The 26321-nt window shown below is 41.7% G+C and overlaps 1 protein-coding gene across 2 annotated transcripts in view; it reads left to right on the top strand.

The window, feature by feature from the left end:
- CDC40 (cell division cycle 40) overlaps window positions 1-26321 on the top strand; it is a 1050785-nt gene that overhangs the window by 647567 nt on the left and 376897 nt on the right. For both annotated transcript variants that reach the window (XM_044066713.1, XR_006364212.1), the window contains exon 10: window positions 9566-9667. In XM_044066713.1, the coding sequence (XP_043922648.1) occupies window positions 9566-9667 (102 nt within the window). The remainder of the gene's footprint in view (window positions 1-9565; window positions 9668-26321) is intronic.

Here is a 26321-nt window from a genome sequence, read left to right as displayed (position 1 = left end):
GTCTTAATGGTGGATTTTGAAGATCTTTATGCACCTTAGGCAAACCTCTGAAAGTGAGTATCAGGGGTGCCTCAAAGAAAAAATCCTTGTATAATTCTTGGCCTATAATACCACTCATAAGCAGGTCATATAAATCAGTCTGAACATTCTTAATAATCTTGTTCAGCTGTCCATTGGTAATGTTAATGTATGTGTGGAAATCATCAAACATAACTGTTATTTTCTCCATGTACATTATCCTATCCATAACCATAACCACAACTGCTCCACCTTTGTCCACGGGTCTAATAATTATTTTATCATTATTCTGCAAGTCAGTCAAGGTCTCATATTCATTAGCATTTAGGTTGTGGAAAGTCTTACTTTTCTTCTTTGAATATGCCAAATTGAGAAAATCTTTCTCACATGCCCTTTCAAAGGTATCTATAAGTGGAGGTGTGGATCATTGTGCCTATATGGCTAATGATAGATTTATTTACCCTACCATTAGTGTAGTATATGAATTTAGCCATTATGCCGATTGCAAATCTAGAGATGTGATATATATATATATATATATATATATATATATATATATATATATATATATATATATATATATATATATATATATAGCACGTTGCACCAAATGCCCTGTATTTTATGTGGGCAAAACTAATCGTACATTAAGAGAACATGCATCTTTATGCCATTAATATGGAGGACAAAAGTAGTGATTTAGCTCGACACGTTCTAGGGAATGGTATATCCTATAAGTTTGTGTTTTTAGCTTTAGAACTTGTTAATAAGAATATTTGATTAGGCAATTTTAAGAACTTCACCGAAAAAATAGAGATCACGTGGATTGTTAGACTGCAAGCAGATAAGGCATACGGACTTAATGATAAAGTCGTCTCAAAACCATTCTGAATGGATAGACCCTCGAGACTTTAAGTATTATGGTTTTTAATATTGTTCATAAAATGTTTGATACATGCTACTTTGTATTTTGGTTTAGACCATGCAACTAGTTTTGAATAATATTTATTATTATGTTTTATTATATTATGTAATATATTATGTTGTATTTTATTTATATTTTATTTATATTTTGGTTGTATAAAAGAACAAGTCAAACTGCCATCTAAGGGGTTTGTGATGAATAATAGCATATAGTGTTTTTCAGTTATTAGTTTTTTGTGTCCACATATATTTAGTCCAAGGGAATTTTTATATGGGAAGCGACCTGCCTTTTATAAAAGTCTTTTGGAAGCTTTTTGGTGTATATCCATATATATATATATATATATATATATATATATATATATATATATATTGTGTGTGTATGTATGTGTATATATATATATATATATATATATATATTTATGTGTGTGTGTGTTTGTGTATATATATATATATATATATATATATATATGTATATATATATATATATATATATATATATATATATATATATTCTTTTTTAATAGAATTTGTAAGTATGGGAATATAGCTGATGAATTGGCATATGGATATGTTGCTCTGACTGTAGTACACAGGGTCCTGGGTTCAAGACTTGGCAGTGAAACTGCATGGTGGTGAGGAGAGTGTTCAACTGGGCATTCCTAGACTTGGCAAAAGCATATGCCAAAGTCCTAAGAAAGCTGATCTGGACAGTACTGTGGTGGTTTGAAGTCCCAGAAACATTGGTAGAATTAGTGGAGGCTTTGTACAAGGACCTTTAAATGACTCAAGTACGAACAGTGTTAGGCCTCACAGAGGTTTTCCCAGTGGGAGTGAGTGTACATCAGGGTTCAGATCCGAGCCCACTGCTGTTCATACTGCTGATGGACTACATTAGCAAACAGGTTGGAGGGGACGGATCAACAAAGCTGCTGTATGCAGACTATGTGGCAGTACAGGCAGACTCTGAACTAGAACTTCAGCAAAGGATAGGAGAATGGAATGCAAATCTGAAGGCACACAGAATGAAACTAAGCACAGATAAGACAGTAGTCATAGCAGCAAACTGGGGAAATCAGAAGAAGCTGAGAATAGAGATAGAAGGGAAGATAGTGGAACAGGTAAACAGCTTCAAGTATCTGGGAGGTGTAGTTGAGGAGAAGGGTAGTCTGAATGCACAGGTTAAAGCTACAATTAGGGGGGCTGCAGCCAAACTGACAAGAGTATCAGGTGTAGTCTGTAACAGAAGAATGCCAAAGAAGCTGAAAAGTAAGGTGCACAAGACAGTGGTGCGACCAGTAGGTACTGTATGGTACAGAAACCTGGGCAATAAAGGCAGAACAGTTGAAGAAGCTAGAGGTGATGGAAATGAAATGCCTGAGAAAGGTGGTAGGATGCACACTGTGGGACAGACGAAGAAATGAGGAGATAAGAGCAGAAGCAAAAGTAGCTCCAATTGCAGGAAAGATCATAGAGTACAGATTACGGTGGTTTGGGCATAAGTCTAGAAAAGCAGAAGACAATCTGGTGAGGAAGATTTGGGACAGACAGGAAGAAGGTAAGAGGAAGCGAGGACATCCAGCAAAGAGGTGGATGGATTGTGTGAAAGAAGATCTGCGACAGGCATGAGCGTTGAAGAAAGCAGGAGTGTGGCACTGAATCAAGAGAGTTGGCGGCAGTTAACACGATACCCCGACCACATGTCCATGACCAAATGGGAAAAAGGGGGCTGTTAATGTACAAAAAGCAGTTCCAGGGATTTTATTTAAGTCTGAAGAAGCGTCTAGGCAAGAAGTGAAAGTACTTAATTGTTTTTTTTTCCATTAAAGTTCGAAGCACCGGAACCGTGTTTGTACCTTATTGTTGCTATATTATTTTTTTTTTGGTCTTTTGAGGTACTTTGTTCTCCAGTTATTGTTGTTAAAGTAATTTTCTTTTGGTCTTGTTCTTTTTTTGTTACCTTGAGTTCGTGTTATCCAGCAAGGGAAAATGTCAATGTTCTCTTAATGTACGATTAGTTTTGCCCATGTCAATGTTGGAGGCAGATGCCCCATAAGGATCATCATGAACAGTGTCTTTTTTGTCTTGGTGCTTTCCATGACTGTATGTCCTGCAGCATTTGTAAAGTGTTTGTGCCTAAGACTTTTAGAAATCAGTTGTCCTCCCTGGCCATCTATCTCAAGAACCAGATACTTAAATTGTTAGCCCAGGGTAGCATGGCAGAAGCTTCTAACCCCAAGATACCATTAAGTAAGAAGACCAAGAAATCTCAGCCAGATTCTTTGGCTGTTGAACCTCTACCGGCATTTCTCTAGAAGCGGTGATATATCTGTACGCCATCCATTGTCTACATTGGATTTCTCTGCAATGACGCTATCAGTGGCTGGTATGGATCCTTCCTTTCGCACATCCTCTGAGGCTTTGTAAGCATCTTCTACAGACATCGAGGGAGAAACACTGTTGATTATCTCAGAGGGGTGTAGAGGGATTTCGCAGATTCTGATCAGGGAAGAGGTTCCAGGAACTGTGATTGAATCTCATCAAGGGTCAAAACCCGTGACATTTGTTAGGACTGATGTCCCTACCAAGAAAAAGCAGTTAACTAAATATACTTTTCTATGCCCTAAGGATCCTCAAAGAGAATGTCAGGAGTTTACTCGGGGAATGTTTAATGCCTTAATGGCCCTGAAGCCCCTCCCCATGGGGTTTCTGTGTCTACTCCACCTTGGACTTCTATGAGGTATGGAACTCCGATTCCTCAAATGAGGACACAGTCTGATGATGGGTCCTTGTCTTACTCTTTCCAGATAACTTTGGCTTATGGTTCTGATGTAGACAAGTCCATTAGTCCTGAGCCTTCTTTTGAGGAATTCTGTTGGGAGACATTATAGGTAGAATGATGGAATACTTTAAGTGGGGTACTTCTCAAGTGTCGGTTATCCAGGAAAGGTATTATGAGCTTTTCCAGGTGGACACTCCTGAACCTTCTGCCGTACCACCTGTGTTGGATGCTTTGTTAGACACCTTTATAGCTGCTTTTAAGCCTTGTGATTCTCAGCTTCCTGCTCCAAAGAAACCTGACAGATTCTGTAAGGTTCCTGAGGATTGTCAGTTCTTATTTGGGTCCTTCTGCTGACCCTGCTGTGGTGTCAGTCTCCTCTGACAAGCTTTTCAGACTTTTGCCCTCTTTCAAGCTTCTGCCTTTGGATAAGGATAGTAGGCATACCTCTCAACTTCTTGCAGCAAGAAATCTGGACAAAGCCATTAATAAAATTGGGGCAAAGGCCCAAAAATAGGGACAACTTTTTAATTATTGCACTTACAAACTTAGAAAGGTGATAAAATAATAGGTTTTGCTTTGGCGTGGGTTTTCTAAAGGGTATGACGTTTGAAACTCAAATGTATGTCAGTATTTTCTAATTTCAGTCTTTAATGATTTGCCACTAATTTGCCAGAAAACCACAATTTTATGAAATACGGACCCAAATATATGAGGCAAAAATCTGGACATTCTGCGAAAATCTGTACAGTTGGAGGTATGATGATAGAGCAATAGAGAGAATTGGTAAGAAGGTTTATACTGATTCTACTTTGGCCTTTCGGGCCATCAGTTACCAGACCCACATGACAAGTTATGTTCTGGCCTTGATTGCCCAGGCTTGTCAATTTTTTGTGACTTCCCTGATTCTGAGGCAAAGTCTTCTGCTGTTTCTGTTGTGGGTTCTACCTCACAGGTGGCTCATCTGCTGCTGTGTTGGAAGTATTAAAAAAAAAAAAAAAAAAAAAGTAAGGCTTGCTGGACCATAAACATAGTTTTGTCTCTCCTCTCCCTAGGTTCCAGAGGAATTAGCCTGCTAGTCTAATCAGGTCAGTAAAGACAGGAAGAGTGGTAGGTGAGCTCCTTCTGCTAAGTCTGTCAGGCTTCTGTGGCACAGAAGCCTCCTTTATCTGACAAACCTGCTTCTCTTTTACATCTTTCTGTCCCACCCCTTGACCAGGTTCCCTTGTCTCTTTGGTTCTTCCTCTCTCTTCCAAATTTGACATCTCATCACCTCGGATTCTTGGGTTTTATCTATCACCCGTCAGGGTTACTTCATGTTATGGATGTCTCTCCCTCCTTTTTCAGGGATTTCCCAACCTCCTCTGGAACAACTTCATCATTTCTCATAGGTCTTTGGGTCCCTAGAGGACTAGGGAACTATTCATGTTGTCCCTCCTTTCCAAGTAGGAAAGGTATTTTACTGTTGGATGTTCCTGCTACCTTGAAAGGAGGGCTTTAGGAGACCTATTTTACATTCCTCATTGATCAACATCTTTCTCAAGGTTCCTTCTTTCTGGATGCTTACTCATCAGACCCCGTTTCCTGTTTTAATACCCCCAGACCTTTCTGGTGTCCTTGGATCTGAAGGATGCCTGCCTTTATATCCCTATTCACCCTCTTTTCAAGTTTTTATGTTTCTCAGTTTCTTCCTCCCATTTTCAGTTTTCTGCTTTGCCTTTTGGCCTCTGTACTGCCCCAAGGGTGTTCATAAATGCCTAGTTCCTGTGATTGTTTTTTTCAGGCTCCAAGGCATTCAGATTTTTCCTTGTATAGATGACCTGTTGCTTCAGGCACGTATCAGTTGCCTGTTACAGGATCTGTAGTTCATCTCTTCTTCAGCTTACTAAAGTATGCCCTGAATCCCTCTCAAGATCAGGTTTATCTGGGTTGCAGGATTCAGACAGCGCCAATGTTGGCGTCTCTTCTGCCTTCAAAAGTTCTGTCATTGACTGCTTTCTTTCAGTCTCTTCTTCTTCCTCTGCCTACTATTCCACTCAGAGTGTTTCTTTGAGCCCTGGAATTCATGGCGTCTTCTATTTCAATGCTCCCTCTTGCCAGACTTCACATGTGGAAACTTCAGTGGTACCTCAGGTCAGTTTGGCTTCAGCATTGCCATCCTCAGGATTTCAGTGTGCCTCACTTTCATTCAAGTGGTAGATTCAGCAACTTACCCTCAACCCAGGCCTGCCTTTTCAGCCTCTGATTCCTTCTGAAGAACTGTTCAATGCTTCCTGTCATCACCTGAAAGTTCAAGGCCCCCCCCTTCAGAAATCAGAGCATATCAACATCAAAGAGATGAGACCCCGGATTTTGGCCCTTCAGGCTTTTCAGCCCATGCCGTCTCCAGGCCCTGTGAAGGTTTACACGGACAACACCTCAGTGATGTGGTATGTCAGCAAGCAGGGGGCACAAAGTTTTACCTTCTCTTCAGGCTGGCTCCTCAGGCCTGGGATCTGGGTCTGAGGTATCAGTTAACTCTTCAGGCAGTGTATATTCCTTCAGAGCATAATCTAGTGGCAGACGCATTGAACAGGTCCAAAACACAGGCTCATGAGTGGATGTTTCACAGAGATGTGTTTCTGGACATAGTCCATCGGTAGAGTATTCCTCAGTTATATCTTTTTGTCTCCCCTCTGAACAGGCAGCTCCCTCTTCTCTGTTCCAGAGTACCATGCCATCTGGCATGGAAGACGGATGCCCTTTCTTTTCCTTGGAAGGGAATGTTTCTCTTTGCCTTCCCTCAGGTCTATATTGGATGATCGAACTTTCAAAAGTTCGACTGTCATATGGTCGACACCATATGATCAAATTTTTGAAAGTTTGAATGTTTTAACAGAGATCTCCTTATAGCGCAGAATGGGAAGATTTCCCTTTTTTGCACTGTAGTGCGATCTCAGAGTTGGTATATTTAAAGAGTGGGGGGTGTGCAGGGGGGTTTGCCCCCCTGCTTAAAATGCTCAGGTAGGACATTTGTGTAGTTCATTTTTTTTTATTAGATTTTCAAACTTTTAAAAGTTCAATCATATGGTGTCGACCATATGACACTCGAACTCTTGAAAGTTTGATTATCTAATATAGACCCCCTTCCCTCTCCTTCTCCTACTTCCAAGAGTCTGGCAGAAGATTCAGCTGGACTCCCCAAAAATCTTGCTAGTGACTCCCTTTTGGGCAAGACAGCAGTGGTTCCCCCCTGTTAATGAATCTGACTAGGGGCAGTTACCACAAGTTACCTTACCGGTTGGACCTCCTTACACAAAACAGGAGGGTCACTCGTCCATCCTCACTTGTCCACTCTGCAACTGACACTGTGGGTGATAGGGTTTTGATTCCTTCTAGGCACCTCTTTTCTGAGGACGTACTCAGGGTTTTACAGGAGGCAAGAAAACCTGCAACCAGAAAGTCTTATTTATCCAAGTGGAAGAGATTTTCTATCTGGTGCCATCCTGATAATCAGGACCCATTTTCATTGGTGCTGCCTTTGGTTCTGTTCTAGTTCTGTGAGTTGCTCCAGTCTGACTTGGTCTGTTCTCCTTTAAAGGCTCGTTTGTCAGCTATTTCTGCCTGTCTGCCCTTAAATCCTCCTTTGGCTTCTTGTTTTGAGGTCAAACAGTTTCTTAAAGTCGTTGTGCATCTTAGGCCCCCCAAGATGGCCCATTCATTCTCCATAGGACTTCAATTTTGATTTAGAAAAATTGACCCAGGCTCTTTTTGAGCCTGCAGGTTCAACTTCTCTGCAACGTTGTACATGGAAGACTGTCTTATTGCTTGCTCTTACTTCTGCTTAAAGGGTTTCTGAGCTCCAGGCCTTTAAGGCCATTCCACCCTTTTTGTTTTTTAACAGGGACAGGCTGTCCCTTCATACTAATCCTCCTTTTATGCCCAAGGTGGTTTTTAAGTTGTCTTTGAATCAGGCAGTACAATGACCTTCCATTTTTCTCTCCCCTCAGTCTGCTAGTGAGAGGGTTCTACATACCTTGGATTTGCACAGACAGCACAGGTATTTGGAAAAAGTAGTCTGTATACAAGTCTGACCAGCGTTTTGTTTTTTTTTTTTTGTTTCCATCCCAGGACATTAGGTTTGGCTCTTTCTAAGCAAACCATCTCCTACTGGATATCTAAGGCTATTTCCTTTTATTTTTTTCACGGCAAATGTCTGTCGACTTCTGTTAGCACTTAATTGCACTAGAGCTGTTGCCTCTTCTGGTGCTTTCTTCATGGGATTGGATACTTAATTCCATCCTTGAAGCTGCTACTTAGTCTTCAGTGAATACCTTTACTAAGGATTATAAATTTGATATGATTTCTAATGCCAAAGGAAGTTTTGTTAGAGCTATTCTACATGGATTTGTTGAGGGCTCTTCCCAGCCTTCCACGTCACAATCCTTTTCTTGAGCTTTTGTACTCTCCCTATGGTGAAGAATACTGTAACAGTGATATAGAAGGACATAGACATCTTACCATAAAAGTAGATGTCTTTCTCTTCACTGTTGCAGTATTCTTTCCCTCCCTCCATCCTTTTTTTTTCTTTTGGGCTTTTTGTTTTCCCTGATGGCGAAAGGTCTCCCTTTTTCATCTGCATTTTTTCCTTCTGGATGTGCATGGCTTCTTTTGTCCTATGGAAACTGTTCTGTACGCAGGTATTTTAGTTCTGGGTAACTGCATGTGTACATCACTTTTATGCCCTACTTCCTGATCAGGAAGCATACATGTGATGTATGACACATACACGATCTAAAGGCTTTAGTATACTTGCTTGGATGTTCGGCTGTCCTTGGCAGGAGATCCCTATGGTGAAGAATATTGCATCAGTGAAGCGAAGGACATCTACAGTTATAGTATGACTTTACACAACTGTACTTCATGATTGTTGTGCCACTTGGGGCATTTAGAACATGAGGTATCAGAGGACATGTACCTCTTATTTGAAGAAGTATGCAAAAATAACATCACTCTTCATAAAAGCATAGTTTAAAGTAATGGAGTACCTCTTTGTGAAGGAAACCGATTTCAACAGTAATGACAGCAGCTTAGGTTCAGGTCTGAGCATTTTAGTGTCAAGTTGTCTTGGCAGTAAATGAGGGAAATTAGAAGAAGCTGAAAATTGAAATAGAAGGGAAAATAATGGAACATGTCAGCAGCCTCATATATCTGGGGAGGGTGCTTAAGGAGAATGGACAGCTAATGAGGTAGTCAAAATTAAAATCAGATGGACTGCAGCCAACTGACAGTGTGTCAGGGGGAATATGTAAAAAGAGAACACCAAAGAAGCTGAAATGTAAGGTATACAAAACAGTGTTGCGACGAGTAGTTGGAAACCTAGGCAGTGAAGGCATCTCAGTTGAGGAAACTAGTGGTGATGGAGATGAAGTATCTGAGATGAGTGGTAGAATGCACACTGTGGGACAAAGAGATAAGGACTTCAGAGCAGAAGCCACAGTAGCTGCAGTTCCTGCAAACATAAAGAACAGAATGCAGTGGTTCAGAAGGAAATGAGTATGTGCAGCAAAGAGATGGATGGATTTTGAGAGAGAAAACGTGATATTCGAGCATGACTGTCAAAGAAGGTAGGAGAGGGCCAGTGAATCGAGAGAGATGGTGACAGCTGACGTAGCATCCCAACTCCATGTTGAATAATGTGAAAATGGGGTTAAGGGTGATGATGATGACTGTTGTCTTTTGACTATGCCATGAGTATAACATGATTTATTTTCTTGTACAGTCTTGTATCATGAAAGGTCATAAATATAACTAAGTCTGTGCTTGGAGGAAAAAATGTGAAAATTATTTTTTATGTATTTTCAGGTCATAATAAAGCTGTACGTGATGTCTGCTTTAATAATGCAGGGACTCAGTTCTTGAGTGCAGCCTACGACCGATATATTAAGCTTTGGGATACAGAAACAGGTAAGATAATAAGTCATGTTAGAATTTGTTAGAGTTTTGGTGGTGTTTATACTATTGTAAACATCTTTTATAATTAAGGAGAGAAAATCACAGTGGAGGCTCCTTTTTATTTAAGTGTTTGCGTATCACAGAGAACTGTTTTGTTTTTCTTCTGAAAAGTGATATTCAGCTGTAGTAAAGGAATGTCTGAAGTACATCTCAAAACTGTTTTGTCTAGTCTGTAAAGAGCTTAGCATTTGTTGCAGAGTTCCTTTTAGTGCATCTCTGACTAACTTTTGAGATTTATTCCTCTGAGATTCATAAATTTTTTGACACCTCTTGCTCCTATGCTGAAGTGAGCACACACCTCCTTACTGACACGTTTTGATTGTACATATCTGGCTAGATGACTCTCCCAGCCATTCTGTTCTCTAGTTATTATTTGCTGCTAATACATGATTTTAGTCCCTCCTTTGATACCTAACAAATATTTTTCAGATGTTTCTGTGGTCACCGTATTACAAACCAGGACTGTCACTGACACTTGCTGGAGAAGTGCATAGCATGTCCTGTCACAAGGGTAAGCACTTTAGTTTGACCACCTTAAGGCAATTGCATGAGAACCTGGAAGCTTTCATCACTTCTAAGATGATGTCAGCATTGGACTGTAGACAGGCTCAGTAAAGTGACAGACAAGAGGGCCTCTTGAATGATCCCTAGGAAGAGCTAGAGCAGAGGGAGACAGTAATGGCTCAAGAGGGCCACCAAAAGCACGAGCTTCCTCCAAATCCTTTTCTCATTGGCTGTGTTCCCTTCATGCCTATGTGCTGTCCCTTATGTGTCTCATCAACTGACAATAGTGAGGAGGAGCTGAAGGGGTGCTGCTTGGGCAGCCACCCTTGAGGGTGAGGCCTTGGGTTTTAACACTAACCCACCCTAATCTAGAGCAGCACCACTGTCTGCAAGATGTTGTGAAATAAGCCCTTGACTCTCCCACTGGAGGCCTGTTGGTTGAATTCTGTCTTAGGGAGTTTATTCTTCACACTTTCCCTCGAGTTCAATTGACTCACCTGCCAAGTTTGAGGAGGTTCCCACAGCTCCTCCTGTGACCAGTAGGCTCACAAGCACCCTCACTGCATTAGGCATATGTACACTATGTGACAATTAGTATTATCCCGTGTGACTGAAGAGTACGTGCCTCCCTAACGAGTCTAATAGTATGAGGATGTTTCTGTTTGTCCCACAATACAGAGGACTCTGAGAGTACTAAGGTCCTTTTTTAAGGGTGACCTTGACAGTGAAACATCTCTGTGCTCTAGCTCTGCCAGATGTCTCTCTCCTTTGAAGAGTGTGTGAGAGAAAGGCACATAACTATCTCACAAAGTCCACTATGGACTTGCTTTTAACTTCTCTCCGTTTGTGAGTGAACCAGACACTGTGATACTGAACCAGTGCTTACAGAAGAAGGGTGAAGTCCTTTGAGTAATCCTCCTGTGGAATTTTTCCTTAGGTATTCTACATTTTCGAGCCAGTATGCCATATCAGGCAGTTCTGCTGTAGATATAGCATGATTTTAATTATATCACTACTACAGTATTCATTACTACTAGGACTTTACAGCTAGGTGTCCCCATCAGTCCATCTTCAAGACCTCTGGTTCCTTTCCCGTATGTGTGACGTACATTCTCCCTTGTGCATGCCCAAGTGTGCTGGTACATGAAGGATGTATGTTGTGCCACTATAGACACAGTTTGCATGTGCAGACATTTTCCAGTGTCAACATTGTGATTGGTTTGTTGCATCTGCCAGATATTTTAGCTTTGAAACTCTGGCAGATAAGTACCTTGCTGGGAAATCTGTTCCATGTTTGTACTCTAGTTATTGTATTGGGGTTCTGGTTTCCACTAGTTAACTTGGCTTGCAACAAAAATGCTAATTGTAGCTGCGGTGTGCAGATCCCTTATAGAAATTACAGCTTTCCCTTCAAATCTCCAACAGCTATTCTCCACTTGGAAAATCCTTTAAAGTGTAAAGTGTACTTGAGAGTATAGAAGTATCTGTGTAGACATTTCCTTGCACCTGTCCTAAATTTTCTGGACAAGGGCCTTAAAATTTTCCTTCAAATGTTCCTTTGTAATTTGTTTTTTTTTCTAATTTGTTTTCCTAATCTTTTCTAAGCTGCAGCAGCTGCCATACCCATACTCCACACTGTGATCCAAAGGGTGAGGAAAACATGGCTAAGGATACTCTTAATAGTACCCTTTTGACTGAGACAACACTGATTCTTCCTGGTCATGGAGATGGAGGGGGTGTCACCAAGTGCTGCTTAGTATGGTGGGTCGTCCTACTCAGAATAAGGGGTCCCTTATGCACCTCGTGCTGTGAATACCAGCTCACAGCATGGATGATCAAATTCTGATGCCCTTCATATACCTTTATTCGGATGATGTGCTAAACGTTCTTAGAGGACGTATAACATTCTTAGAGAATGTGCTTAACATTCTTAGAGCGGTGAGGAAGCCAACCTCTAGATGATATTCTCAACCTGGTCCTCACCAACATGGGTGACCATTGTACCACCACAAGTTTAGGACCCTCACTGGTTAAATCTGATCACAAATGAGTCACATTTGAAGTAGCTGTAACACCTGAACCCCTCCTAGGCTAAAAAATTGCACCAGAGCTAATTATACTCTCCTAAGGGATAACTTAAATAATTTCCAAGTTCCTGTTCCCATGGATGGCATTGACAACTATACAGGAATACACAAATGCCCTTTACAAACACCTATACAAATGTATTGACACAGCTGTACCTAATAGGATCAAAACATGATCCTAAAGAAAAAACAAGCCTCCCTGGTGGACATCTGGCATTAATAATTTATACAAGAAGAAGAAGTTGCTGTTTAAGAATAAAAAAGGAGGTCCTAGCACTGGAAGAACACCCTTCTTTGCTTGAACAAACAAATAAGACAACTTATAAAATCCTCTAAGGGAAACTTCAGAAAAAATTAGCAACCATAGCTAAGGATAACCACAAGGCATTATTCAGCTATATCTGTAACCTAAAAGGTAGGACCCAGACGTGTGCTGATCTGTCTGTGGATGACATCACACGCACTGATCCTGCAACAATAGCTAACCTATTAGCTGACAGGTTTGGCAAAAATTTCACCTCCCGGTCCACTCCAAACATTCCACAAAGCATTCCCTCTATATCTCCCTGACCTTGCATCTCCAAAGAACAAGTCATTAATGCTGCCTACAAGTCAAAAACACAGCTTCTGTGAGACCGGATGGCATCCCAGGTTGCATTTTAAATAGTCTAAAACACGAGTTAGCAACTTCATTAGGTACTCTCTTCAACCACAGCTTGAGTACTGGTTTTGTCCCTTCTGAATGGAAAACAGCAATAGTCACCCCCTTTCATTAGGGGGTGCAGCAACAGACCCTGGGAACTACACACCCATAAGCTTAACCAGCCTTGTATGTAGGGTCATGGAATGAATCATCATGGACCTTATAAATAAGGATATAGGTGATCTCAAAACCCTTGGTCTGACACAGTTTGATTTTGTCAAAGGCAGGTCATGCCTGTTGAACCTCGTGGATGTCTTTGAAAATGTCACCAGAGCCAATGATGAGGGCAAGTCTGTACATATGGCCTACGTTGACTTAGCCAAGGCCTTCGATACAATCCCACATTCAGGCATCATTGATAAACTCTCCCAGTTGAATATCAATCCTTATGTCGTCAGGTGGTTTGCTAACTGGCTCACTTGACAGATCACACTCAGTCAGAGTTGGGGACTTTGCCTCACCCAGCAGACCTGTCACCAGTAGGGTTACACAGGGGCCAGTGCTGGGGCCCCTATTGTTTAGAATATACTTCAGAAGTTCAGGCCAAAACAATGGAGCTGTGGCTGACTGTTTGCTGATGACTGGAAATTAGGTGCAGTCATTGAATCCCCAAATGATGTCAATATACTTCCAGAAGGACCTACGCAAAGCAATGATTGGTTCCAAAGCCATGGACTCGAAAACTCAGTGCTAAAAATGCATTATCATTCCCTTTGGTAAAATTGCTATCTCAGCAGACTGTCATATAAATAATAATACCCTAAGTAACAAATTAGTAGTGAGACACTTGGGAACACAAGTTGACTGTAGCCTAAACTTTGACTGTCATGTTTCTACTGTTGTAAGGAAGGCATTCTCTGTCACACACCTCATTAGCAAAGGCATTGCCTCAATAGTAAAAGAGGTCATAACACCCCTGTACTCTACTCTCATCAGGCCAATAATTGAGTACAATGCTCCCTTTGATATGTACCTTACTAGGCACCTGCAGCAACTTGAGAGACCTCTAACCAAGAAAATTCAGGGTCTCCAGCGCATGTCATACATTGACAGACTGAAGTCACTGTCACCGTACTCAGTGGTGTACAGACTACTTAGAGACTTGTGCCTGGCCTACACAGCAATCTTGGATCCAAACCCAGTTGAAATGCTGCACCTCTGCAAGTCAAATGGGATGTGTCACCCACTCCAGGGAGCTTAACCTGTCCTTCAACATAAATAGGACCTGCTGCAGAGACAGATATGTCTCTCAGAGGTTGCCACTCCTCTGGAAATAGGCTACCAGTTCACATCAACCAGAGCCCCTCTATGACCCTGTTTAAGCATAGCCTGGATGGCTGGATGGGAAACCATAAATTCCTGCCAGGAAATTTGCCTATGACCCTCCTAGATATGGGCAGCTGTTGCTAAGATCTTGAGTTTAGGCAAGATCCTTTATATTGGGTTTCTCCAATATTATATTTGGTATACACAGCTAGGCTTATAAACATCTTCAGGTCAATAGCCTATGAACCAAACTATTTATGTGGACAAGCTGAAAGCTCTGTCACTTCACTTTCTATCTTATTTGTTGCTGAAAGGTAATTTGTGCCTGGCCTATAGGGGAATCTCCAACCCTGCACTAATGGAAATGCTGCACATCCACAAGTCAAATGACACAACAGTCACTAGCTCTAGCGATGTCAACCTAGCTTGTGACATTAACAGATCATGCTGGACAGACAGATATGTCTCCCAGAGACTGACTCTTTTCTGGAGTAGACTCCCTATTCACATAAAACAGAGCTCCTCACTGACCTTATTCAAACGCAACCTAGGTAATTGGATGGGAGAATGCAAACAGCCTGTGTTGATCACAGACCCGCTCTGTTCATAAATTCATTCTGCAAACTACCCAAAAAAAGAAGAAATGGGGATACTTGGGGTTAACATGGCTAGGCTTATAGAGACTGTAGGACTGCTAACCTAGTAACCTCCTATGCACCTATATATGAATACCAGTGTGTGATAAAAGTAGAAAAGGTTTGCCATTTGGTTCCAGGGCCCATTCTCAGCCGGGCTACCTGTGATCCTCCAGTACCTCAGTAAGTTGCTAAAAGCAGGGTTGGCATATGTTTCTCTTAAAGTCCATGTCTCTCTCCATCCCTCTAGATCTGCTCATCTCTACCTTATATCCAATCAAACAGTTCCTGAAAGGGGTTCTGCTCATCAGACCCCCCAGAAAGTGGCTTGCATTACCTTGGATGTTGTCTGTGTGCTGGAAAGGCTGTGTTAGGAGCTCCTTTTGAGCCAGCAGCAACCTCACCTATGAAATTCCTGATCTGCATAAAAAAACTACATTTTTGTTGACATTCACCACAGCAAGAAGTGTCAGAACTGCAGACCCTTATAAACTCCCTGGTTTCCACAAGAACAGTATGAGCCTTTATTTATTTTACATTTGTTTATTAGGACAGTCCGAATTCCATTTTCAGAGGAGGCCCAGGGAAAAATGCTCCAGACGCATGTGTTTGTAACGTAGAAGGAAACTGGAGCATCTGGAGGAAACCCACATGAACATGCAGACTCCACACAGAAGGCACACCAGCTGGGAATTGAACCGGAGAACCTCTTGCTGTGAGGCGACAATGCAAACCGCTGCACCACTGCTTTGTCCCAAGCCTTAAAACTAGTCCTACCTTTATGCCTAAGATAGTATCAAAGTTCTCTCTGTATAAGAGCAGTCCAGCTCCCTGCCCATTTTTCTGTTCCTCAGAATGGGGGGGGGGGATCTGTGTACCCTAGGCGCACATACAGTTGAGAGTCTGCCTTGTTATGACTGTGGACTATAGGAAGACAAACCAACTTTCTCTCTGACAAGAAAAAAGGAGAACATGGGTCTAAACAAATCATCACAGATCAGGACAAACAATTAAAAAGTGTTGTTAGAGCTCAAAGTACCAGGGCCACAGCAACCATAGTGGCATTCATGCAAGAGTTAGATACCCCGTCTTTTCTAGAAGTTGCTGCTTGGACATCTCTGCAAACCTTTACAAAGTATTAGAAACTAGGCACTCATTCTGGGGCTACAGCAGGATTTGCCAAAGCTGTTCTGCTGGGCATTCTGAGCAGTAGTCACGTTGCTTCATCCACCACCCACTCAGCCAGAAAGTCTTGGAATCTTCCCAGTAGTAATGAGTACACACAGTGCAATCACAGCAGTGATTTAATGATGAATTTAATACAGTTGTATAGGTAAGTTCCCATAATGGAAGATGTTTGAACAGATCATTGTTGCAATACTGATTCCCTCCCACCTTCCTCTTTAGAGAGGTTTCTGTAACTCTTGCCTGAATGGGTGGCACGGGGCTACCTGTACTTACTCTACCTTTTTTCATTCCTTCCTGCACCCCCACTTTGGTTTTAGGCCTAAGGTTGATAGCCTAATGGTAGGGAGTGTAAACACTGCTTTTACTTCACACCTTCTTTTGCCTAGCTGTTTCTTCCTTTAGCCAAGGAATGCTACCTACCAGTCACAGGGACCTCCCTACCTTTTATACCATGGATTTGGAATCCTTAGCTAGGGCCTTGCCTTGTGATTGATTCTGCTTAGGGGCATGGGTGTATCTCTTTCTTATACTAGCATGCTCAGAGGCAGATCTTTGCCATACACAGTGGAAAGGAAGCTGAGCTCTTGAAAACTGGCTGGATGTATAGGGACACCTAGCAGTAAATCCCAGGTAGTAACGAACACTACAGCAGTGGTCTGTTTGATCCTCTATTATGGTGAGTTACTTGCACAATTTTACTATCCTTCTAGGTGTAGGTCCTCTCGGGCTTTACAGACTGAGGGCCAGGAGCAGTATGTAGCAGAAGACGGGGCATACTGGCAGTTAGTTTTATCCCAAAAAGGAAATGAAAATGGCATGAGCTGCTTGTCCTTTTAGCTATGCATCAAGCTAACATCTTGGCATTAACTAGTCAAACTCACTGTTTACAACCTTAAAAAGGTTAAAGGAGGCTGACAGAAAAATGTAAGAGGTATGAGATGGGACCCAAGGTGGTTGGCTGGAGCGGAAATTAGCTGTCTTATCCAAACAAGGGAACCACTGGTGAAATCCAGAAGCAGTCTTCCTCCTTAACTTCCTGTTGCCACCACAAGAAAATATTATGGGAAGATTCTTTCATCTTTCTTGACATTCTACTATCAGTAGTAGATTCAGATTAATAAAAAAGGGTAGTGTTGAATCTGTCAGTCCCATAGTCATCTTCCCCCCTCATTTAGAACAAATGGATCAAACTGTAGTGAAAACATTTTTTTTAAACAAACATTTTAGAAGTTTCAGAGAAAGAAAATGTAAAGTTTATGTACTCCATACTTGTTTGTATATTCATACAGCATTCAGTAATAATAAATCCCAGTCTAGATCTCATTTTAGCAAACTTTAATGTATTATAGCCAATGCAAAACCTATAGAGCCTGATCCTAACCCACAGTTATTTGGTCTTATGCACTGAAGATGCACAAGTCACAGAAGAGATGCCAGGAGTTTGCTGTTTTGTATGAGAGAGAGAGAAAGAGAGAGACGGGGGGGGGGGGGGGGTGATCATCATCTTTTCCATTACCATACTGTCCCCTTTCTTTTTGGCACCAGGACTTCTTTCTAAAAGCTTTGCATGAGTCACAACAAGGAGTTATCATTGTTCTGCTTTTAAACATCTGACTGTTCATGGCTTCATTTGAACATCTGCCGATTGCAGATAGAGATGTCAAGTCTTCAGACTTTTCCTTTACTTTCTGATTAAGTCTTGGAAAAAAGTCATATTTGCATTCAATGCAGAAACACAATTCACTGGAGCCAACTTAGACTTTCTTCAGGGTTAGTCTACTCTTCTGATGGATATAGTGCAAACTATTATCAGTCAGGCATAATTTTTGGTCAACTATATGCAGACAACATGGTAATCATCCTGGGCCACAAATTTTCCAATTGCTGGACTTGATATGAAAAAGTTCAGTTATCATTCTTGTCTTACTGGTCTCTGCACAGTTAGCTGTTGTGCTTATGTTTCTGATGCTAGCTTTTGTCTTAAGATCTTCAGTGGTAGTTAAACACAGATAGATTAGTCTTAAGCATTTCTTCCTTCTCCCTCTTCACCTGTCAGATAGCTGCAGCCAATGCCTGTATGATATCTGGGTATCTGCTTTTTTTCTCTTTCAGTGGCTTTTGTGGTCCCCTTTTTCTTACTTTCACAAGCCTTCAAGACTGGCCAACCCCAGTGTAGATAGAAGCATCCTCTCTGCTGGAGGAAGACCGTAAAGCATCACAGTGTCATGTTCACATGACACTAGCTAAGTCGTCCAAGAGGATGACTGTGTTGGCCACGTTACTGCAGTCCTGACTCTGGCCTGGGACTACTCATGAGGAATGGTTGTCTGAAATTTTTCCTAGTTTGGATAACCTCACAAAAACAACATTGTGTTCTTTTATGTGGTTATTGTTACACTGTGGACCTTACCTGCACTTCCTCCAGGACAGCTCCATTGGTGAAGCAGCCCAGCTAAATAGAACTTTTGGGACATGCCCACATTGTATTACTCAGAATGATGTAGAAGGTGTCTTGGCATCAGTTGAGGTTTGGGGTTTTACTCCCAGATTTTTCTGGTCCTAGGGAAGAACTTTCTGTTGTATTCTAGATCTTGATTTTAGCCAGCAAGCGCATCTTTTGTATTCAGATTTGGATGGTTGTTCTGCAGGCAGTCATGGCCTTGTTCCTTTTAGATGCCTGGATGGTGTCTCTAGACAAGGCAAATTTACACATAATTCCCTGGGGTTCACAAAGGAGAGTCCCTCCATTTGCATTTCCCTCATGTAGAATCTTCACTAAGGTGTTAGCCAAAGTGGCTTGAAGCCTTACATCAGAAAAATATCTTTGGGTTCATTTAACCGGACAGTTGTATTCAAAGATTTCTTGCAGATGGATGTCTTTTGGGCACTTTCCCAAATGCAGGGGAAACCATAAATTGGAAGTCCACTCTGTTCTGCTTGCACCATTGGACTTTCTCTCTTGTAGTTCTTGTTGGATGGTGCCCAGGAAGGCCATAGATTTGTCCAAGTAGGTTTGGAGGAAGCATATGGTCCATGCTCATATTTGCCATGACATTTATGGTGCTATTTCCATGCCTGGGGTTATGGGTGTCCCATCAGTGGACGTTCATTTGGTGTCAGAATCTTGTTGCCAGGCCTTAGAGTGATGAACCATTTTTCCTACCAGTGTTCTAAAGTCTTCCCTTCCTGCAGTCAAAGTTTTTGCAAATTATCATGACAAATGCTTTGCTAGCAAGTTAAGGAGCTCAACTACATTCCCACATGGAGCAGAGATTGTAGTACAGTAGAGAGCTGATTAAGCTAATTGGGACCTAGGGTAGTTTGGATAATGAAACATAATTGAACCGAAAAAAAAAAATAAAACTTCGAAAATGTTTTTGATGAATATTAAACAAGAAAAATAAAACAAATTTTGTAAGTACAAAATGGTACAGTATATTATTGTAGTAGAAGCTCAAAAAACATGCACATGCAAATATGTATAACGTCTATATATATAAAGACTTTATAATTTTTCCTACCCAAAAACTTGGAAGGCTGCATTCGGATAATTGATGTTTCTGATAATCGACACTCTATTGTACCCCTTCTCCATGCACAAGGAGTGACTCTTAACTTTAATCAGCTGGAGATGATGGCAGTGGCCCTGAACTTGAGGACTTTGGAGAAGAAGCTTCATCTGGTGATGCTTCTCATTTGGTCAGATAACCTGTCCATTGTGTTTTATGTAAACAGGCAAAGGTAACCAGATTGTAACCCTATCTGCAGGGGGGTAGTCCTTGTCTGACATTGTTCTGTAGACAGCAGCATCACTTCAGTGATTTACATTAACAAGGCGAATAGTCTGGTAGAAATCTTGGAGTTATACTGACAGTCCTCTCTTGAAGCTGGAAATTCAGAAGTCTTGCTGGATTAGTGTTTTCTGGAGCTAGAGAACTTCAGAGATTTACCATTTTGCTTCACAAAGCATGTAGTTCTCCCCTGTTATGCTTTTCTCAGTAGAGAAAGTAGTATGTATCATTCTGTCACCAGTGACAAGGAAGGTTCTTGCATCATTGCCTCCTTTCCTATTGATTTCCCACCTTGTTGCAGAGTTCCAGAATGAATGACAGAAATTCATTTTTATATTTGGTGGCTGAGAAGGGCGTGTTTTCAGGTGTGAAAGTCCTTTTTAGAACAGAAAACTCTTCTTCCAAGCTAAGAGGTTCCACATAGTTGTGGTGACAACTCTGATTCCACTTTAGCACTTGCCTACTGATGTGTGCCACCTAATCCCCCAGATCGTGTCTTTTACATCTATTATTGACCATCCCAACTTGATGGGTCCTTGTCTGGGCTGCATTTCCAGCAGTACAAGCAGGGTGAAAGGGATAGAAGACAACACAAGCACAGAGCTTAGGCAGCTGAGTGCTGAAATAATACTTCTTAAATCTAGCAATACTCCAAAAGCTGCAGTCAAGACAGTAATGCTTGGTGAAGGTATGCACCAAAGTTCAACCTTCGCCAGACAAGTTTATCATAGGAATCACTGCTGCAATATTATTAACATCATTGTATTGTGTTGTATTTGTATTTGTTAACAGGTTAAACACTTATCTCTCTAGACAAGACTCTACCCTGTCTTGTTAAGTGACTTGCTCAGAACCACAGAGTTGGGCAATGGAGGCTGAGGGAATCAAATCCTGTTCACTGGACTACAGGACCACAGGAAACAGCACAATAACATATCCTTAATCCTCTGAGCCTACTGCTGGACATCCTGTGCACCAGCTGCCAGACAGACTATGGGAATCATTCACAGGTTATGTCTGCATGTTCTTTCTGACTTCCAGAAGTTTTGTAAGCACCTCCAGCAATCTGTACTCTTTCATCTCTGGACATTGTCTGATGCATTGCTAAAAGGAAGAGCAGTTCACACCATGTTTCACTTCTTTTTTGATGCAAGAAATAATCAGTCGTCAGTCCACCTGCACATCATTCTCTCAGTCTAGGCATCTTCCAGAGAGTAAGAACCCACTATGGGAACATTTTTATTAAATCTTTAGTATATCTGCTAGCTGGACTGTGTACCATTTTGACTAGTGTTTAAAAGTCCATGATGTCCCAAAAGAATTTAGTAATTAGTTTTTGGAAGGTAAATTGTAGAAAGACTACTATCTTTATTGTCCATTTCACTTAGTTGAGAAGCATCAAGTTTCCTATTGCAAGCACTACACATATACCAAAAAGAAAATAGGCATGAGCTAGGAAGGTCTAGTCTGAGCATAAAAAGTTCTGGGCCTTCGTGTTGGAAAAGCATCCATCCAAGAGCACAGAGATCCCTCCACCAGTGGCCAAAGACCCAGGACATCTCCCAAAGAATTTTGGAGACAGCTGGACTGGCCGAAAAGTGATCATAAAGAATCTACAAGCAGAGTGCACAAAGCTTTTATGATACCACCTGTCCCTCTGAGGCCTGAGGCCATCTGTGGTGGTGAAGTTTTGCTGTGTACATCCACAATCCCAGGCTTGATTTCTTCTGACTCTACACCAGAGGAGCCAGACAGTGAGACTGCAACTAATTCTGCTACACAGACTTTCAGCAAGAAACATAAGATGTTCAAGTGTGATGCTGGTTCTCATGTACAAGTGACAGATGTTTGTCCCTTGAAAATGTTGGCTACATCTCCTGAGTTATGTGAACTAGAAATTTGTGTACCATTTTAGTACATGAAATGCAGTGGTTAACTGAAAAGGTGCCATAAAAAGCTCCCTCCAGACAACAGAAAACATCTTTCTGCTTTGAGCTAGATCCTTCATTTGAGTAGTAGTATTTGGTCCTATGGATGTCTGCTTTGGCTATCTTTGATTTTAGGAGATTTACCAACTACTATATGGTAGTTTGGCAAAGAAATAACTCCTAGCCCTCAACCCCAGGGGTACATTCCCCTCCTGAGGGAAGGCAAATGTCATCCTCTATAACAGATTTCTTAGATTTAGAAAGAGCATCTAGCTTATTTTTCACAAATTTCCTTATATTTAGGCTGCAGCACTGACATTATGGAAACAATGTAATTTAGGTCCCCTCCTGAGGAAGTTTCTTTCAGGGAGACATAAAACTTCATGGTGGAGTATTTCAGATGGGGCTTTAAGGAGGTTTTTGAGGCAAAAACAAGTCAAAGTAGACTTTGTCATTTGGGCTTCACACAGTGCAAACTAAACAAAATTTTGTTTCTCCGCACTCAATGTGCAAAACATCACAAGAAGCATTTCAGCAGATATACTACATCACAGCAAACCATTACAGACATAACACCCAAAACATTTTATGAATCTAAACAGTAATACACTATTGCACAGAATTCCGTCAGTTGTTATTGCAGAAGAAGGCTAGTTTGACATTGGCTGGTTTATTGCACCAAAATACAAGTTGAGACTAGCATTTGAGTTATTGCACAAAAATGAGTTTTTATCAACATAGATATCTGCTACACCTGATGGCTGTCATCATGCACGTTGTTAGTAGAGCAGAGTAGTCTGATGGCCTGTGGAAAGAAGCTCTTACTGAATCTGCCAGTTTTGCACTGCATACTGCAATAATGCTTGCCAGATGATAGGAAAGAAAACAGTCCATGGGCGGGGGTGAGTGAAGTCACTGATTATTTTAGTGGCTCTGCTGAGACATTGAGACAAGTATACTTCCTGAATAGTTGGAAGGGTGGTCCTAATAATTTTCTTGGCTGCCTTCACCACCCTTTGGAGAGACTTCCGATCTAAAACAGAGCAGTTTCCATAACAGAACAAACAACTGTTTGGAAAGATGCTTTCTATAGTACCCCTGTAGAAGGTTGTGAAAACAGGAGGTGTAAGATTTGCTCTTATTCTTTGCAGAAAATGGAGATGCTGTTGCACCCGCTTGACAATGAAATTTGTGTTTATGGACCATGACATTCCTCCAAGATATGTACCCCTAAGAACGTGGTACTTTTTACCCTCTCCACTATTTCTCTGTGGATTGTAAGTGAAGGGTGCACTCCGTGGTCCTTCTGAAGTCAACAATTGTATCTTTGGTCTTGTTCACATTCAGCATCAAGGCCTTCAGGCTCCTTCAGAGGGGTCCCAGCAGGATTTAATTAAACTAGCTGAGGACTTCTATCCCCTACTGTAAATTTGATCTGGGACACTCCTCCCAGTCTAGTGTCCTCAGCTCATTCTACCTAATACAGAGAGAACATCTGAGAAGGCCTTCTGTTCCTCCTTTCTTAAAAAAAAAAAAAAATTTGCCTGAATCTCCTTGTGTCCTGACTCTGCTTCTCAAACATTTTGGAAATGTAGAGTATATTTTAGTGCATTTATTAAAACTGTATTTGCCTTAATATTGCTACAACTCAAGTGCTGTTGGTTGTACTGCATCTGAATTGTTTGTGTTTTAGCTGCTTTTCTGTATATATAGACTTCTCTGTATATGTAGACTAGCTACTTTATTCTACTGTATTACTGCCTCTTAAATCGTTTTTCAGTTGTACGGTTGCCTTGCTTCATTTAAAACGTTTTAAATTGCTAATTTTGTAAAGTTTTAAGTGCATTTACTGTTTAGGGCTACCCACTCAAGTGCGTTAGCCTTTTCTGTGTTTAACCAAAAAAAAAATACTATCTTGTTTGCTCATTTTCCACCTTTCCTAGCCAGTATAGTCCATATCCCAGGCTTTGCTTGTCTCAGGACTTAATTTTCTGTGTTCAGAGCTATCCAGACATTGCTGCGGTAGAGGGAAGTCCGACTGCTTACCAGTGGGAGTGGTGAGCATTGTACTGCCTATCTAACACTAGAGGAGTGGTTTCCAGCTCTGAAATTGTAATTTTTATTAGCCTTTTTGGGCTGATTTCTATCCCTTTCAACTTTCTGGCTTAAAAATGCGTGTTTGCACATTTTTCACATGGTGCAGCACCACAGGGCTACAGTTAAACTATTCCAGGTGCCAGAAAGTCTGCTCTTCAAATTTTCCCTTAGAACTAGCTGGTTTCTCGGTAGTAGAACTAAAATCTGAATCTCTGTGACTAGCACTTGCTCTAGAACCTGCTGGAAAGCACTAGGAAGCCTGAAATTGATACAAGCACTCAACTCTCCTTGTCAGTAAGGAGAAATTAGTCATAGGCACTAAGCCTATAATTGCAAAGTACCACCTTGCAAAGGTAAGGGAAAACAGCTCTTGTACTTTACAAAAAAAGCACCTAAACAGGCATGTCCAAGGGTCAGCTTCCGGTGATTTCTCCTGTCCACATGGTGAATCTGGGCATACTGGGGCAATGCAGCAACTGCCTCATGGACACAGACAACCATCTCCCACCCAACACTACAACCTGCGAGGGATGCACTTACATAGCCAAACTGGAAGCAAAGCTCTCTCCAGCCAAGATTGTGCTAGACAGTCAAGAGGAGAAGGTTAACACCTGCACTACATCTCAAGCAACACACAGCCCTTCAAAACCCACACCATCAACACCCACAGATACCAACACTAAACCCACATATGTGGAGGCCCCTTAACATTAACCTACCCAAGCAACAAGGACTTCCGAAGCTGAAACGCAAATAAACACCAGTCACAACCAAAGTGACACATACCTCACAACATCAGTGTGCCACCCAACAGCAGCCCCTAAGGCAAGACAATGCAAAACACTTTAGTCATAGGTGACTCTATAGTCAGGCACACTGATTTCCCACTCACCAAGCTGAACAAGGAGAAAACTACAGTCAGCTGCCTGTTGGGTGCCAGGATCCGCCACATAACACATGCAGTCAAGTCACTCCACAACAAGTACAAATACGACTCTGTCATTGTCCATGTTGGAGTGAATGACTTGAGCCGTACCTCCCTGGACTACATGAAAAGAGACATGGAAGAGCTCTCTGATCATGTGGCCCAGGCAGGTATGACCTTAGCCCCTGAGTAGCATCCTGCCTTCGCCCAGAATGATACCACAGTATAAGGACAAAATGATTGACTTCAACAATTGGCTAAGCTTCTGGTGTCATTCAAAGGGGATCCAGTATTTGTCTGCCTGGGAAGACATGATCGACAAGCCACGATGCTTTGCCAGAGATGGTCTGCACCTGTCACCCCTGGGATTCAGGTTACTGGCTAAAGCTCTTGCCACCCCTACAGTGCCTTTTTAGGCAAGGTTCAAAGGACAAACCACCACCGTAACAGATACAAGCATGCAAAATCTGAAGGTAATGCTGCTCAATACTAGAAGTCTAAATCTCAAAATGCACTCTCTGGAGGCAGTCCTAAAAATGGAGAACATCGATATCTGTGCATTAACTGAGACCTGGTTCAAGGCTCCAGAGAGCACCCCTGCAATACCAGGCTACAACTCTTACCACACTTTTTGACCACCAAACTGAGACCGAAACACTAAAGGTGGAGTAGTGTCCATATTCACCAAGAATATTCACACCTCCAGGCTAGTTGCCCAACACAATGCATCTGAAATTCTCCAGGTGCAACTAACACTAGGTAAGACTGCAATCCAAATTGTAGCTTGCTAGAGATCCCCCACCATGCCCCAAGATTCTCACTACACCTTTCTAAACATACTGGAAAATATTAAGATACAACCAAACACACTAATACTGGGTGATTTCAACTACCCTGCCATTAACTGGGAAAGCTAGTTGGGTACCAACACCTTTTCCCAACAGTTCTTGGAATTCATAAATTCCAACGCCCTGGGTCAACTAATCTATTGTCCCACCAGGGGCTCCAATATCCTAGACCTGGCCATTACCAACATGGGAGATAGATGCTCCACACCAGTGGTCACCCCCTCATTGGTCAGGTCTGACCATAATCAAATCACTCTTGTCATCTACATCCCATCCCCACCCACCAGTAAGAAAAAACCTCCATAAAAAACTTTTCCAAAGCCAACATCATGCTACTCAAGTCAGAAGTGACAAACTTCGTGGCACCCATCCACACGGGGTCTGAAAGTTCGACTGCTGAATCCTACACTAAGGCACTGAACGAGCACATCCACTCGTGCATGAATCATGCCATCCCAAATAGAACCAAGATGCTCTCCTCCAAATAAAGGAAGTCAATCTGTCGGTCCCCTGCCATAAACAAACTATACAACAGAAGGAAGAAACTGTTGCTTAAAAGAGGAAAATCCCAGGATGCAAAAAACTCCCTTACCAGTCTCAGTAAGAAGCTGGGATCCCTCATAAAATCCTCAAA

The sequence above is a fragment of the Protopterus annectens genome, chromosome 1.part0 (genome assembly GCF_019279795.1).
Source record: "Protopterus annectens isolate FY-2018-M chromosome 1.part0, PAN1.0, whole genome shotgun sequence".
In the NCBI taxonomy this organism is placed as follows: domain Eukaryota; kingdom Metazoa; phylum Chordata; order Ceratodontiformes; family Protopteridae; genus Protopterus; species Protopterus annectens.
This window is presented reverse-complemented; position numbering and strand designations above follow the sequence as displayed.